Source organism: Pelodiscus sinensis, chromosome 6 (assembly GCF_052426305.1).
Source record: "Pelodiscus sinensis isolate ZL-2025 chromosome 6, ASM5242630v1, whole genome shotgun sequence".
In the NCBI taxonomy this organism is placed as follows: domain Eukaryota; kingdom Metazoa; phylum Chordata; order Testudines; family Trionychidae; genus Pelodiscus; species Pelodiscus sinensis.
In genome coordinates, this window is record NC_143057.1 from 11,588,486 (window position 1) to 11,605,756 (window position 17,271).

Below are 17,271 nucleotides of genomic sequence, written 5' to 3' on the forward strand. Positions count from 1 at the left end.
GGCATGTAAATTTCAGCAGTCGTCGTAGGGAAATCCGCGGGGGATTTAAATAAAAAGTAAGAATAAGACCCTCCGGAAAAGGGCGCTTTTTCCGGAGGATCGGGGCCAGTCTAGACGCTCTTTTCCGGCTTTTTTAAAAGCCGGAAAAAAGCGGCGGCCATGTTTATTTAAATGCCGCGGAGGATATTTAAATCCCCCGCGGATTTCCCTACGACGACTGCTGAAATTTACATGCCCCTTACGGAAGAGGGGCCAGTGTAGACGTAGCCCTGGTGTCTGACTAGGGATGGAAGAAAGGGTGCTGAAGTAGAATAAAAGAATATTAGAAATGGAAGGACCTCAAGAGATCATTGAAGATTCCCCTACCCTCACGAGAAGTCATTCTTCTGCTCTACTCTGTGCTAATTAGGCCTCAGTTGGAGTATTGTGTCCAGTTCTGGGCACCACATGTCAAAAAAAAGATGAGAAATTGGAGAGGGTCTAAAGAAGAGCAAAAAAGAATGATTAAAAGTCTAGAGAACATGAGTTACGAGGGAAGACTGAAAGAATTGGGCTTGTTTAGTTTAGAAAGGAGAAGTCTGAGAAGGGACATGATAGCTGTTTTCTGGTATCTAAAAGGGTGTCAGAAGGAGGAGGGGAAAAAATTGTTCTCCTTGGTCTCTGAGGACAGGACAAAAAGCAATGGGCTTAAATTGCAGCAAGGGAGGTTTAGGTTGGACATTAGGAAAAGCTTCCTGCCTGTCCGGGTGGTTAAACACTGGAATAAGTTGCCTAGGGAGGTTGTGGAATCTCCATCTCTGGAGATACTTAAGAGCAGGTTAGATAGACATCTATCAGGGATGGTTTACATGGTACTTAAATAGTGCAAGAGAAGTGCCTTATGGCACTTCCAACCCTCCCAGAAGCAGCTAGTTTAAAAAACCTTGCACTTCAGCCTATTCTCACAAGATTTCCTGCTCACTTTTTCTCCAGTGTGAATAAGATTTGATGACCTACCTGAACGGTATCCATTCTTTATTATTCTCTGTATCACTGTGTGCAGATACCACCTCATGTTTAAGCACTGCATACATACACTCTGCCCCGAGGAGCTTACACTTCCATCACACAAGCACCACATGTAGGTGGGAGAAGAGGGACATGGTTTCAGAGCCTGATTCACCCCTCTGAAGGCAGAGGATAGTATGTCACCCTTCCACACCAGGGGCTTATAGGGACTTCAGTTGCTAGTCCTGAGGAGAGAAGACTGCCTGTGGAGATGCCAGTCTAAGTGGGTAGGAGGCTGATTCATAGGAGTGCCATGTCAGGGCCACTGATAGGTAGGACCTGGCTCTGGAATTCACAATAGTCCCAGTCACTCTTAGGGGGTTTGCTCTCTTATGTGTTTCGGAAAAATCTTCTTTTTGTTTCTTCGAAAACCCTCCTTCCAATCAGGTCAGCAAACCTTTTGATGTGCAGGATGGTATTTAATTGTACAGTTCTAAGAGCTGCCCTTTTAATACCAAATTTTACAGGAAACAAGGAATAATTAATTTTATATTCTGTGCAGCTTTAGTTATTATATATGCCCATGAAACAACTAGAAAGGTACTCCCAGGCTGTTGTGTGCTGCATTTGCTGCACTGTGGAGGAGGAGTGAATTGGATGGATGGAATTGCTACACTGGAATCTGAACCCACATCACAGTGGTGTAAACATGGACTAACTCAACTGAGCTCAAAAATCTATTCCAAGGTGCAAATATAGTCAACTAGCTGTCTAGCCACCTTAGTTTCCAAGAAGTTTTTTCCCCCGTCTAAATCAACAATTGAGGTCATTTACTCCTAGTTTATGAAATAGTTTTTACATTTTTATTCACTATACTTCAGCCCGTTGTCTTACTTCACTTGTTGAAATGGCTTTTCCCCCACAGCAACGTGCTATAAAGGCAATGGCAGGTTCTACCAGGGCTCTATCAACATCACAACCTCAGGAATTCCTTGCCAGAAGTGGAGTGAGCAGGTGGGCATCAGTTTATTCAGATCTACAGTCCGGGTTGGATCTACAGTCTAATGCTGGGATAGCCAAAGAGTGTTACAGAAACTCAGTGGAAGTTGGGCCCCTGCTCTAGACACCTCTGAAAATCCCAGCCCAAGTATGTGATCTTGGGTATACGAATCCACGGGGCAAAGGAGGCAAAGGTGACATTGGAGGGGCCAGAAGTGTGCTAGGCATCTGCCCTCGCATCAGAGCAACCTGAAAACTAGCTTAAATAAGCCACATGCCCAATAACCCCAAATGGGAACTATGGCAGCTGCAGATCAGCGGAGCATAAAAAGTCCCCTTCCTCTGTCCCTCTATCAACAACAAGAAAGGGGTGGTGGTGGCATAGGAGCTGCTGTTTCTAAAACCATAAGGAGCTAGTGCACTCTAGGAACACTAAATGCAATTTATTCATTAACCCCAGGTACCTCATTTGCACAGAAGGACCCCTCAGGTTTTCCCAGAGCTATCAAATGCAGAGAACGCATGTCGTAATCCAGGAGGGGAAAATGAGCGTCCCTGGTGTTACACAAAGGATCATTCTATAAGCTGGGAATACTGCAATGTGCCTCTCTGTGGAGACGGTAAGGGACAGCAGCTAACCACTTCTCACGGAAGTAGCTAGTTTTAGAACATCATTAAACACTGAACCACAAAACTATTCAGGATCATCATATCCCAGTAGTCACCATGATTGCTCTGACAAGTGTGCCATTTTCTTTGGACTTCAGTGGGAACAGGATTTGGGCCCTTAATGTTTCTAAACTAACACGTCCTGATTGGCAGAGGAGAGAAGTGAAGATAGAGAAGAAGCCAAGTGACTTCTTCTCTATGGCCCTGGGAAATCCAGGTCAGAGGCACGATCAGAATTTAGGGGTTCCTGCCTCTAAGCTTGGTGCCAGGCATGCATTTGTCTTCTTCATAGATATCAAGATTTTAAATGACCATCTCAGAAATACAATTCAAACAGCGTCCAAATATGCTCAGCAAAGGCTCTTTTCACCACTTCCTCTTAGCATAGACCAGAAGCATTGAAAGACTCTAGTGATCCAAAGCTGTGATCTGACTTAGCTTCCCTTTTATAGGTTTGGCCATCATGTGTACCAACCATCATGTTAGCATGGCTCTGAAAAAGCGAAACCAATACTTATATGTAGATTCAGGGTAATTTTTTGAAAAATATAATTAAACTAAAAGTTTAAATACATTTGAATCTATCAGATGTGTATTCCTTTGATGCTTAAAGTTACTGGCATGAAACAGGGGTTTCTTCCTTCTCAGTCACCCCCTCCTGTATGATCCTGTTCTGAAGTCATATGGCTGAATTTGTGACATCACAATAATTTCCATGACAGTGGGTAATGTTAGAAACGACCCCCAACAAAAAGTTCTGGAGAATTTAAGAGGGATGGAATCACTGGTTTTGTTTTCATTACAGTATCCCTAGCACCAGGCACCAAAAAACCAAGTGCAGAGACTCCCAGTCTTCCTTCGTCTTCTTTCTCCCCTACATACTCCATGACTGTCATCATTTCCATCATCTCCAGCTTTGCACTGATAGTGATCTTCATGATCATTGCTCTTGTGTGCTGCCGGAGGCGAAAACAATGGAAAAACAAAAAGAGGTAAGACCTTGAGATCTATAGATAAAGCCAGGTAGGATTTGTTCCAGCAAAGAGAGCTTTGACGAGGGGCTTAGCATGGTAATTCCAGTACTCACTACATTCAGATTCAATGGGGGAACTTTAGATGACTTCGCAGAGGTCAGGTTCTTAATTATATGGGCAGAAAAGATTGAAGTCAGAAATTTCTTCTTGACTGACAGCTTGTGTCTGTTCATTATCTGGTACCCTGGGACTCTGATCCTAAATGGAACCTCTGTGTGCTACTGCAGAACAAACAACACATTAAAAGCAGCTAATAATGCAGGCCAAAAATGTTCATGGTCTTCCATGAAACCTTGAAACCATGGAAGATATTGGTGCTTGTCCAGTGCTTCAGCTTTCCTTCACATTTCCAGCTGAGGACAGCAGCGTTTCATTCTGAATTCTCGTCACAGAAAGCCAAGGAACTGCTGACTTATATACTGTAGGTCAAAGAGAGTCACATGAACAGTAGCAAATCCCTAACGACATAGGACCTCAAGCAGGGATCACTTGACAAAGGCATCTGAAAACATGTGTATAAGATTAAGCAGGTCGGTCGCTTTCCTTCTGAACAGCAAATAACTGTGCTGGTTTTTCAGGCAAGTAACAGTTTGGAGAATGAGTTCAAGTTTAGCTTTGAATGTAAGGACCTACTGTTCCGGACAATCGAGATGTAGGTACCTTTCCTCCTTGGGGAGATTAGATGAGAAGTAATCGGAAGATATTTAGACATTGTTAAGGGAATTAAAAAGGGCAACACCAGCCCACCGGCTACAAGTAAAACAAAAACAGAAGGAGACTCTTAATGGAATTTCTTCTGTTCCCAAGCATTACCCTACAAACTCTTAATGGCGAGACTTTAGAGACTATATAAGATTTTATCTGGACTTGAATGAGGTTGAAAATAATATTTGTGGGTTTTCTCTCTCCTCAAAACCCTCACGCACTTGAAGCAAATTCCTTAGCTTCAACTTTACTCTTGGTGGTTAACAGTCTGCACTGTTTGTGGAACAGGACAGAAGAGAATTTTTCCAGCCATTAGATTTAATTTATTGTCAAAAATGTAAAGGACACTGGTTTTTGAAAAATGTAAGTTTGCAGAGTGCTCGAGGGGCGAGAATATTGTTTCCAGGGTATCATTACGTTTTGCTGTATGTTCTCACCCGTTAGGTTTCCTTTTGCTATATTGCGGCCCCAAATTACTGAGGACATGGTCCCGCAAACTCTAGATCAAATGAGTAATCCTGTCTAATGTGAGTAGTTCTGTTGCAACTGTTCACAGAAGTTCAATTCCCATCCCCAATGACCTGCTGGATTGGCTGCTGACCTGGCAGACCAACAGTCATTCTAGATCCCTAGAAACAACAAGCACACTGTAAGCATCCCAGAAACAACGCTACAATGTCATGAGACACATGGCAGTGCACAATGGGTAAGAAGGGGGGGCAGACAGCAAAGTGCCTGGGCAGTGACACTGGACACTTGGCAGGCACATATCCCCATATGTGGCATATGGGGCTGTAAATGAGGACATTGGCATGGTGGGAGCAAAGGTGAAAAAACATAAATATAGGGCAGGCTATGGCCTGGCAGCCATTTTCATGTATAATCTCTACACAGCGCGAAGAGGCCCTGTGAACAGTCTTTCTGCTCCTCCATTTTCCAGCCTTGTTCTCTCCTGACACAGTACCCTACGTGCTCTCCCCTACTGATCATTTCCTTATCCATCATTTCAGGGAGTCACAAGCACCAGCACTTACCACTCTTCCATCAGAGCTCCTCCTGGACAGACTTCATCCTAACCCCATGTACCAGCGCATGCCCCTCCTCCTGAATCCTAAATTACTCAGCCTGGAATATCCAAGAAACAATATTGAATATGTGAGAGATATTGGAGAAGGAGCATTTGGAAGGGTCTTTCAAGCAAGGTAAATGTCCTGCTAGCAAGTGCCCTTTAATATTATTAACTGGAAGACATTAACCTCTGGCTAGAGTTCTGGAAGCAGGAAGACATCTGTTTATTCCAACTTGTTGTGGAGAAATTAATTGTTCTAAACAGAATGAAATGTGTGAAAGTGTGACAAAACTAATTTTAAAACTGGACTTATTTACTCCTGTTTCCCACTTTCAATTGTTATTTGGTAAAACATTGTCACAAACGTCCATAATCATCTTCTGTATATTAGACATAGTGGGTCAATTATTCCTGGGAATTCAGTTGAATGTGGTAGCTAAGCTTATGATGCATTCAGGATGGTAAGAATTTTGCTTGTTTATATTGTGACTAGTCCATTGTCGAATTTTCATATCTTCCCAGGATGTCACATTTGTTTTAGAAGTGGGTACATGCCAGCCAGCATTAAAAAGTCATCATTTGCTGGTGGTTACTCCCCACTGCTATACTAGCTGTGATCTAACAGTTAGGCCCCAATCCTGGAAAAATCCCTTTATTTGCATAGTGGGTCCTTATTCCTGAAACTGACAACAGTTTTTTCCTATTTGTCAGGAGACTGGGTTGTTGGCAATCAGGCCTAGTTGTCAGAGTCCGAATGCCTAACACAGTCAGGGATCAGAGCTGAGGGTCAGAACCAAAATCAGAGTCTGAATGCCGAGCCATGGATCAAGAGTGTCCTGGAAACAGGATTCAGAGTCGAGGCTTGGAAACTAGTTACCATGAGTCAGGCCCAGCAGGAGCAGAGTTGGTTCAGAGGCAGAAGCAAGGCTGGGAGAGAATGGGAACAAAGTTGAATGCAGGGTAGGATCTGGGCAAGGAGGAACAAAGGATAGAAATAGACTCCCAGTGCTAGTTCATATGAATATTAATTGAACTGTTTTCCAGTCTTGGTTTCTCTATGGCTGTGTCTACACTGGCCACTTATTCCGGAAAATCAGCCACTTTTCCGGAATAACTTGCCAGCTGTCTACACTGGCCACTTGCTTTTCCGGAAAAGCACTGACGATCTACTGTAAAATCATCAGTGCTTTTCCGGAAAAACTATGCTGCTCCCGTTTGGGCAAAAGTCCTTTTCCAGAAAACTGTTCTGGAAAAGGGCCAGTGTAGACAGCACAGATTTCTTTTCCGCAAAAAAGCCCCAATCGCGAAAATGACCATCGGGGCTTTTTTGCGGAAAAGCGCGTCTATATTGGCACAGACGCTTTTCCGGAAAAAGTGCTTTTCTGGAAAAGCATCCTGCCAATGTAGATGCGCTTTTTCCAGAAATACTTATAACGGAAAACTGTTCCGCTTTAAGCATTTCTGGAAAAGGGTACACGTGTAGACGTAGCCTACATGTTTTCAACAAGTCACAGACAGAATTTTCAAAAGAACTCAGAATTTGCTCAGTTCAACTTCCATTGGCTCTAACAGAGTCTGTGTTACACTCCCATTGCCACCAGAGAGAGCAAATTAATCCAATGATGAGCTCTTTTGAAAATCCCACCCCAGAATTATTGAAAGAAGGTGGAGAGGTTGCAATAGGTATTTATTTTGGCCCCCTTTTTTCTTTTCCCAGTTAATTTCAGTGATATGTTTGCTACTTGGGATGCCTCTGTGGGATGGAACACGACTGGCAAAGCGGTTGGTTCTATGTGGAACTGTATGAGAGAGAGAGACAAAAATGAACATCACAATGTACATATTGCTCAACATGGACATGGGCCCCCAACCGTACTAGTGGGACTTGCCTCATTGATTGCCAAGTCAAAGGACTCCTTTTGCAAGTTGTGGTTGCAAGAGCAGACATTTTGAACTTAATAGTATGATAAAGGTCTGCGCTGCCATGGTCACCGTTATCATTGACAACTTTAATCAGGAAATGAATTATGCAGTAGGTTAAATTTGTTAGAGCAAGGAAATACTTCAATGGATGTCAGAGACTGTTGTCTCCCCGAAGGGATGTGGAGGAAGTGCACATTTATTTATACAGACTGTGTTAAAAATAACAGTTTAAAGGGCAAGCTGCAGCAAAATCACAGATGCTTAGCTTATGATTGACTGTTCGCATTGATGGCTAAACTAGATGAGCTGAGTTTGAAGCGACAACAAAGCATATGGGACCAGATTCATAACTGTGCTGCGGATGCCACTTGCCACTCCCATGAGGTAAAGCAGCCCTATACCCAGCATATCTGCCTAGCTAAACCAGGCATCTGGAACACCCTGGTGAATGCAGCCCATCATTTTATTTCATATGGGGTATAATTCACCTATATGCAGAGAGGCAGCACAAGGACTGTACCCCACTTACATCAACTTGGGCTATCCCCTGTGCATAGAAGTGAAGGTTCACTAAAACAGAACAGTACCAATACAAGGCAATTCAAACCCTCGTTAAGCAGATTGCTTAGTGAGCCTTAAATAGCTCCTCAGGTAGGACCTCTTGTCATGGGTGAATTCTATCCATGGCACATTTCTTCAGAATAATCCTTACCACTCCAGATTCCCAAATGTAACTTTCATTGCATTTTGCAATTCTTTTAAATAAGTTTTTAAGTGATATTTTTAGAAGAGAGGGCAATGTGTATGAACACAAAACAGACATATTCTGTGCTTTGGGAACTACTTTTGGCCTTGGCTTGAAGATGGAGAGTCCACCATACTGATTCTTGAAAAGATTTCCTCTGCATTGTTGGTGTTATCCTCTCACCTTGCAGCTTCATCAAGGATGTCTGAGAAATGGAGCTTTTACTGGCAAAAGTTTGCAGTTGGCACTGCTACACAGGGTTGGTGGATGAAAAACGATGGCTCGGTTAGCTTCCAGAACTGCCAGGTCCACACCTGGATAGAACACTAAAGCTACTGCATGAAAAAGGACCATTTTTTCTGTTCTCAGAAAGAAAATTATATATACTGGTCCTATGTATGTTAATGGATGCCTCAGACTAAATTTAGCAAGCCTCTTGTTTCTCCTCGTGTAATATTTCATCCCTGTAAACATAATTCTACACTCAGTGCCAATAATCTCTTTGCCAGTTGGCTTACTTAAAATTCTGATTCACTGTTTACTTATTCTTGGGTGAAGCAGCATGTCAGGACAGGAAGTGACTGGCTGTTATTTACTGGATCCTTCTGAAAGGCTGCCATTTGTATTAAGAACTGTCTCCTGCAGTGGGAATTGAGGATGTAACAAATTACCTTCACAACTGTCCTAGAATGAGATCAGTAGCCAGGCTCAAGTAAATCGCACAAAGCTGGGCCATCTGAGGACCTTCTGATAAAAGTAGTGATGAGCCCTACCTTATGCACTGTGGATATTACTCCTCTTACAGCTCTCAGACCACATGCAGCCTCCTTCAGTTTGGCTCGGCGGCTATGGCTCAGCAGATCTAAAAGACTGTCCAAAATTCTGGGATTAAAACCATGATCAACAACTGCACTCCTCAAGCACAAAAGTCCTTCCCACCCTAAATGCAGATATAGCTCAAGTCTGCCTGGGGTAACTCTGCCCTGCTTTGTGTTGGTTGTCACCTAAGAGCCACATTCTTCACCTAAGAATCGCACCTTTTCCTATTCTGCACAGGTGCCCGAAGGCGTAGACCGCTTCTGCGACCCCAAACACCATAATGTGTGGGCAGCGTAGCATTTAATCCAAGCACCAGAGAGAGAGACTAGCCAAACATCAGATGGTGCAACCTGGTCCCTGGAAGGAATAATCTGTTGAGGAGGAAGCCCCCAATTTTCAGCCCTGGAAACTGAGCTCTTTTGTTTATTGGCAAATACTGCCCTGGAAAGAGAACTCTGTGGATTAGGGATCTCTGTCTCTGTTTAAAACAAGCAAAAGGAAGTTTTCCTTCACTCTGTGCACATTCAACCTGTGGAACTCCTTGCCAGATGATGTTGTGAAGACTAGGACTTTAATAGTGTTAAAAAAAGAGCTAGATAGATTCATAGAGGTTAGATCCATCAATGGTTATTAGCCAGGATGGGTAGAAATGCTGTCCCTGGCCTCTGTCTAGATGTGGGTGACAGGAGAGGGATCACATGAGGATTACCTGTTCTGTTCCCTCCTTCTGGGGCATCTGGTATTGGCCACTGCCAGCAGACAGGATACTGTGCTAGATGGACCTTTGGTCTGACCCAGTATGGCCGTTCTTATGCTCTCTGCTAAAATTGTTACTAAAGGCAGCAATTGGTTCCAAATCATGGGGGTATTTGCAATATAGATCTGCTAAGAAATGGACCAAAGAAACCACAGAGTCAACTCACTCACTGCAAAGCTAATGCATTGCTTAAGCCCGATTTAATTTACACTTTCATGATTCAAGAGGTGCATAGGTTTATTGCTGGCCTTTGCACAGGGGTGAATTTCTCACTCAAAAGAACGCCATGTGAAACCTATATGTGCTGCCTCTTATTTCTGTTCCCTGTAAATACTTCTTGACTTTTGATCAGCTGTAATGAAGCCCTGATGCTAATCAGAAGAGGTGAGCCCCCTTATCTTTCAAACTCTTGCATTATCCATCAGTAACTACAGATCACTTACATATTTCAGTGACTGAGAAAAGGAGGGTAACACTGACTGATGTATTAAAAGGGTATTGTCCCTAACAGCACAGTGGAAGATCTGATACCCACCAGAAGGTGAAAACAGCACTTTGCTTTAAAGAAGGCAACTGTGGGCAAAAGCAAGAATTGATTTTATTGCTCCTAGGTGCTGGATCTCAACAGAGAAAGCTTTTTAGCTGTAATAACTGGCTGCCTGAGGCGATTTCTCTTTAGATGGGCATTTTGCCATTCTCTGACATTTGACAATGATGTGACATTTACAGTAGCCAAGTGCATCTGTTGCGATGCCATCTGTTTGCAGAAGGTGACAAGGTAACTGGAAGTTTGCTTTGGAAACGAGAACCTCTCATTGGCTACTGAACCGCAAAATAACCTGACACTTCAGCAGTGGCAGATCAGCAAGCCAGGTGTAGAAATATAATTCACAAATGGATGCTGCCTTTTATAGGCATTGGATGGCTACATCCAGGCACTGTGTTACAATGCTGAGGGCAAGGCTTCCATATCTCCAGGGGTAGGGAACAGGGCTGGCCTTACCATGAGGTGAACTGAGGCGGCTGCTTCAGGTGCCAGACTGTGGGAGGGTGCCACTAGGACCCAGAATGTAGAAAATTGTGTCTGTTGCTGGTGCATATGTATTCTTTCTGCAGTACCATGAGAGGAGTAGAACAGGAAGAAGGCAGACTTGAGACCTTTCAAAGTTTCGGCCCAAGCGAAGGGGCATGGGGGCAACATTTGAGCTCCCCATCTCAGGTGCCAGCCCTGGTAGGGAAACACACACTATTCCCCTAGGTTTGGCCATCCTTTAAAGAATGGAAAGTTATTGTCCTTTGGAATTAGAGATCCACCCGCTCTAATGAAGTATTAAGGGAAGCATGCCCCACAGATTATCATTTATGTCCCAGTGGTGGTGAGAGGCTCCAGTTGAGAAGGCTGCCTCAATGGAGGCACTGCAGCCTTGAGCATTGGCCTGGGACAGAAGACAGGGGTCCCAGGTTTCCAGGCTCCACCATTAGTCTCCAGACAAAGCCTCACAGTCAGAGTTCAAAAAAAGAGCAGGATAAATTCATGGAGGCCAGGTCCAACAATGGCTCTTAGCCAGAACGGGTAGGGATGGTGTCTCTGGCCTCTGCTTCTCAGGGGTGAGAATGGGTAACACATGATAATTACCTGTTCACCTGGTATTGGCCACTCTCAGAAGACAGGCTGCTGGGCTAGATGGACCTTTGGTTTGACCCAGCATGGCCGTTCTTATATTCACATCACCTCCACATCTGTGAAATGGGGTTAACAACACTGGCCTGCTTGGTACAGTGTTTGTGATCTAAAGATGGGACCAGGCACTGTGGCTACACTCAGCCGACAAGACAGAGATTTCCCCTTAGTGCCAAAGCAGATCAGAAACAGAACCGGCAACAGAATCTAACTCTCCTGAGGCCCTGCCTCATGCTCCATCTACCCAGCCATGTTTACAGTTTACGGCATGTTACAAGAGCTGCTCTCGGGCAAGCTTGTAAGCCTGAAAAGCTCAGCAAATGAGATTGCCCTCTCACAAGGGACAGCTGGTGAAATGTGCAGGACTGAGTACGCAGGGGTGAAGCTAGACACTGCTCAGACACCACAAGGGCAGCAGCAGCGCCACCTCTCCCACATGCTGGCCATGCGTCTTACACCCCTGCCCAGGAGACACCCCCTTTCGGTCCTTGCTGTCTCCTGAGACTGCTGAAGGCTGCAAAATGGTTTCCAGTTGTGGGCATGTCTTTGAGACCTCTCCCACTGTCCACGCTTGGTTTGGTCCATGAATTCTTTCTGGAAATGAGGCTAACGGGGTGTGCCTGTGCAATATCTCCAGTCCTATGCAGAGATTTTCTTTCTGTTTCTCGAAGGGCTCCTGGATTGCTTCCGTACGAGCCATTCACAATGGTGGCAGTGAAAATGCTCAAGGAGGAAGCTTCGGCAGACATGCAGGCTGATTTCCAGAGGGAGGCGGCACTCATGGCGGAATTTGATAACCCGAATATCGTCAAGCTGTTAGGTACAAAACCAAAATTCTCTGCCCTTAGGGTGTGGTCTTCCATGGAATTTGTCTGTCGTCGTGTTGGGTCTAAAATTTCAAAAGCGCAATGAACTTGGGTGGCATGCACAGAGGTTTGCAGTGACAGGCGCTCCCCGGGTTACAAACCTCTGACTTACAAACATCCGCACATGCAAACAAAAGCTCACCCGCAGCCTCAGACGGGCAGACGAGAAGCACAGGTGCTGGCCAGAGGACTCTGGAGGATCAGGGGGCAGTCACAGGCTGGAGAAAAGCAACATGTTTGAAGGGGAATTGCTGCTTCTTTCCAGCCATTGGCTGCATGGCTGCCCCATCTCTTCTGGAGTCCTCCGTCAGCATTCACTCCATTGGCTGTCCCCTGATGAGCAGGATCTGGGTGCAGCTTGTGGGATGGATGAAGGGAGGGGCTGGATGGGGGATGGGTGTTGCCAGAGCCGGTGCTGAGTGGAGGGGTGTGTGTGTGTGGCCAGAGGATGGCCAGAAGTCCCCTTCAGAATCTCCACCTATCTCCTCTAATTCAACTTGCCTTTCCTAAAGAACTAGTTATTTTTCATTGCACATATACAGTATTTCAGATACACTATGGATTAAATGGGCTTTTGTGGGCTAGCCTGGGAATCTAGCTATTATTTATAACATTGTTTCTATCGGAACATGCATTCCGAGTTCCAAACAGCCAACTTACAAATGAACTTTTGGAACAAAACCTGTTCTTAAATTGGAGACTTCCTGTATATGGAAGTTTCACATTAAGTCCTGGGAGGCGGACATTTGTTTTTGGCCAGGCCCTAGGTTTTTTATATACATGATGCTTCATGCTTTTAGCATTCTATGTTGGCACATGTTGGAATGTTTAGCTCTAATACCATTTTCATTATGTTGTGACAGACTAGTTTTCATATAGGGCCATTTAAATAAGACATTCAGATCCTGCACTGAGGGTCCTGTATCAGCACGTAGGTTGGTCTCTGTATCTCTTTGCTAAGACTTTTAACACAGGCACCAGTTAGTTTCAAATCATGGTGATTTTTGAAATATGGGTACGTTGTGAAAGATCTGGATTGAAACTACTGAGTCAATGCACTCAGGGTGAAACTCACCCTTGGGCACAGGCAGACTACAGAGGAATGCAGACACTTTTCTCTGCCTGCAGTTGAAGGATGTAGGTGCAAATCTGATTGTTTACACTTCCGCCAGGCTGTACGTACAAAAGATCTGGCTAGAGATGCAGGTACTCAGAACGGCTATTTATTTGCAGGTACAAAACTGTGGGTGCAAATTTTGAGTGCACAGATTGTCTCCGTTACTCACTGACTCCCGTCACTGAATTGCTTGAGTAGCTCATGGGTTTCTCTTTCCCCTACTCCTTTGCAGACTGTCTGAAAATAGCTAATGGTGAGCTAATGGGCTCCCATGTCATTCTTCCATCAAGCAATCTGACCGCAAGAATTTTAGTCCCACAAACGTCATCCTTCAGCAGTGGTAGAGGCCATTTAGAAATGCCATCAGATGGCTCTTCTGTAAACTCCCTGTAGGTAGATTTGGTCTTTGTCATCTAGTCATCAAATCTTTGTCCATATCAACAGGAATATTATCAGGCAAGTTACCCCTAGTGCAGGAATTCTGCATGAAATCTGGCTTCATGAAAGAGTATGTACTTCAGCAACAGAAAGGAGGAACAAGAAGTGCCCTAAACTAAAATCAATTTTTTGTTTATTGCTAACTCACTGAACAAATTAGGAAAGCCAAAGATACAGGAATTAACCAGTTTTGTATTGCAAGGGTGTGAGGAAATGGCTGAACACTATTTGGGAAATAATGTTGAACACTATTTGGCCAATAAACCTTTTGCGTTATTTGTTCTTGCTAGAACCAGATAATATCATATTGAGAAATGTCTGTTCTTTCTCAGAGTCAAGTGTGAGGTCGTCAGCAAGAATTTCATATTTCACAATAAGCCATATGCTATGCTGAATGGCATTTCTAAGAATAAACTTAAGAAACAACGAATAGTCTAGCAGCACCTTAAAGACTAACAAAACCTGTAGATGGCATCATGAGCTTTCATGGGTACAACCCACTTCTTCAGATGAATGTATGCTATCTTAATTCTGGTTGCACTGGTTTTCAGTGGCTGTCAAGCAGTAGAATATGGGTGATGCTCTTGCCTTTTTGACCAGCTCTAAAATATTGTTATTTGGTAAAACTGTGTGAATAATTTGGAAATCTATTAACCAAATAATTCATTCATTGAATGTTGAAAAAAGCCAGCAAAACAGGGCAAACTATCTGGGGTCAGACCTTTAAATTGCTCAGCATTCAGTAGCTCACACTCAGAATAGTAGCTGCTAAGGAAATCTGGTCCTTGATAAATAATAATTTACTTTCAAATTGAAAGGAATACATGTCAATCAGTTTTGAATCACACCAAGCTCTTCCCATACTTAATGTTTTTTTCTTTAAGACACAAAAGATACCCATTACCTTGTGACAGAGTGTGTATCTCCATTTCACTCATCTGGTTGTGAATTTGTTTGAAAGAATAGTTTTAACTCCCCAGGGAAAATACAAAATGTAGATACAAATATTTTTGAAACATTTAATCCTAACAGGGGAACTTGGTTTGGTTCGAGGACAGACATCACAAAATATCTGGCAAAACAGAAGAAATTGGTTGTGTGTACCCCCAATAGAGGCAAAAGTACAGTTTTTTATAAAGAAGTCTCAAGGAAAAAAATCAGAAATTTCAGAAATAGCACAGAAGTTTGGTTTATGAGAGTTCTCCTAGGAGCTTAGCACCAAACATAGTGGAAGGGACCATGTTTGTTTTCTCTTTGTACAGTACCTGTAGCACAGTGGGGTCTATGGTAAAATTCTTAATAGCATCAATTTGACCAAGATTTGATTCATAATCAAATGAAGGCACGCACATTTTTTATTTTGGAGGATCAGCGTAAATCAACCAAGCACACCACATTTTTTTCTCTCTTTACGAGATTAAAAAAGGGACAAAAAGTCATTGAAAGCTAGTGGGATTTGAGGGCCTAATTGGTATCTGTGCTTTTTAAAAATATTCTTCTTAAGTTTTATTTCTGTTTTGTCATACAACAGCAACAGCAAAGTCCAGACAAGACTGACTTGGTGTATTTTCTTGCATTCAGGGGTGTGTGCTGTTGGGAAACCAATGTGTCTGCTGTTTGAATACATGGCCTATGGGGATCTCAATGAGTACCTGCGCACCCGCTCCCCACGCAACCTCTGCAGCCTGAGCCACAGTAACCTGGACACTAGGATCCGGCTCTCCAATCCCAATCCCCTCGCACTGTGTTGCACCGATCAGCTCGGCATTGCCAAGCAGGTGGCTGCAGGCATGGCCTATCTGTCAGAGCGCAAGTTTGTACACCGGGATTTGGCCACCAGGAATTGTTTAGTGGGAGAGAATAGGGTGGTAAAAATCGCCGACTTTGGCCTCTCCCGGAATATCTATTCCGCAGACTATTACAAAGCCAATGAAAACGATGCCATTCCCATACGCTGGATGCCCCCTGAATCAATATTCTACAACCGCTACACAACCGAGTCCGATGTGTGGGCCTACGGCGTGGTCCTGTGGGAGATTTTCTCCTATGGTATGCAACCCTATTATGGGATGGCTCATGAGGAGGTGATTTACTATGTGAGAGATGGCAACGTCCTCTCCTGTCCTGACGACTGCCCTTTGGAGCTATACAACCTGATGCGCCTGTGCTGGAGCAAGCTGCCTTCGGACAGGCCCAGTTTTGCCAGCATCCATCGCATCCTGGAGCGTATGTACGAGAGGGCAGTAGCTGCTGTCCATGTCTGAGGCAAAGCGGGTCTACAGGGCCTCCAACAAAGGACTGGGCCTCACAGGCTCAAATGAGCCCTCAATAAGGGCCTTAGTATTTGGCTCTTCAAAATTTTGCCCAATGTAAAAATGATCCAGTGATGAACACTTGAACTGAAGAATGAAATGAACTCTGTAGCAGACTGGGCTCTCTCAGCAAAAAAAGACAGAGTTCAAAATGAACTTCCAAGTTGTTTCATCATATTGTCTGCCAATGGCAAGTTGGATGACAGCTCAAACAGAACAAGAGTTACCTAGGGAGTGGAGGATGGAAATTTCCTATTCACTCTTTGTCCCAGTAGGTCCTGTTAAGCTCTTGTGAAATATTCTGTTTATCTGAGAGTTCATAAAGAAATTGAATACTTTTTAAAAAAAACCTGCTTCACGAGTTTCACAATATGTCCTGTTTGGCATTTGCACAAGTAACATTGAACTGTTATGTTACTGATGTTACAATCTTTTTCAATGCACACTGGGTGGTTGTATAATTTGTGTGAGCCTTTGAATTATAAGCTCAGAGTCACACTTACATACACCTTGATAGGATTTAATGAGTTCTACATGCAAAAAAGGACAGGACGAGGTTCTAAACCTGTCCCCAGTAAGATATTTCCTAATTTTACACTCTGGTTTAAACATACCACTTATACACTAAGGCTACGTCTAGACTGGCATGATTTTCCGGAAATGCTTTTAACGGAAAAGTTTTCTGTTAAAAGCATTTTCGGAAAAGAGCGTCTAGATTGGCACGGACGCTTTTCCGCAAAAGCACTTTTTGCAGAAAAGCGTCCGTGCCAATCTAGATGCGCTTTTCCGCAAAAAAGCCCCGATTGCGATTTTCGCGATTGGGGCTTTTTTGCGGAAAACAAATCTGAGCTGTCTACACTGGCACTTTTGCACAAAAGTTTTGCGCAAAAGGACTTTTGCCTGAACGGGAGCAGCATAGTATTTCCGCAAGAAGCACTGATTTCTTGCAGTAGGAAGTCAGTGCTTTTGCGGAAATTCAAGCGGCCAGTGTAGACAGCTGGCAAGTTTTTCCAGAGAAGTGGCTGATTTTCCGGAAAAACTGGCCAGTCTAGACACAGCCTAAGGGTAAGTCTACACAGCAGCATTATTTTGGAATAACTGGCATTATTTCAAGATACAAAAGATGTGCATCTACACAGCAAGCCATTAT

At 43.8% G+C, this 17,271-nt stretch overlaps 1 protein-coding gene across 4 annotated transcripts in view; it reads left to right on the forward strand.

Moving 5' to 3' along the window:
* MUSK (muscle associated receptor tyrosine kinase) overlaps positions 1 to 16,818 on the forward strand; it is an 84,942-nt gene extending 68,124 nt beyond the window's left edge. For 2 of the 4 annotated variants that reach the window (XM_075931441.2, XM_075931442.2), the window contains exons 4-9: positions 1,913 to 2,001; positions 2,447 to 2,606; positions 3,461 to 3,647; positions 5,405 to 5,596; positions 12,060 to 12,208; positions 15,391 to 16,817. In XM_075931441.2, coding sequence (XP_075787556.2) covers positions 1,913 to 2,001; positions 2,447 to 2,606; positions 3,461 to 3,647; positions 5,405 to 5,596; positions 12,060 to 12,208; positions 15,391 to 16,073 — 1,460 coding nt within the window. In that variant the 3' untranslated portion in view covers positions 16,074 to 16,817. Of the gene's footprint in view, positions 1 to 1,912; positions 2,002 to 2,446; positions 2,607 to 3,460; positions 3,648 to 5,404; positions 5,597 to 12,059; positions 12,209 to 15,390 lie in introns of all 4 variants that reach the window. The other 2 variants (XM_006117991.5, XM_075931440.2) reach the window with 2 other exon arrangements.
* Positions 16,819 to 17,271: the final 453 nt, after the last annotated feature.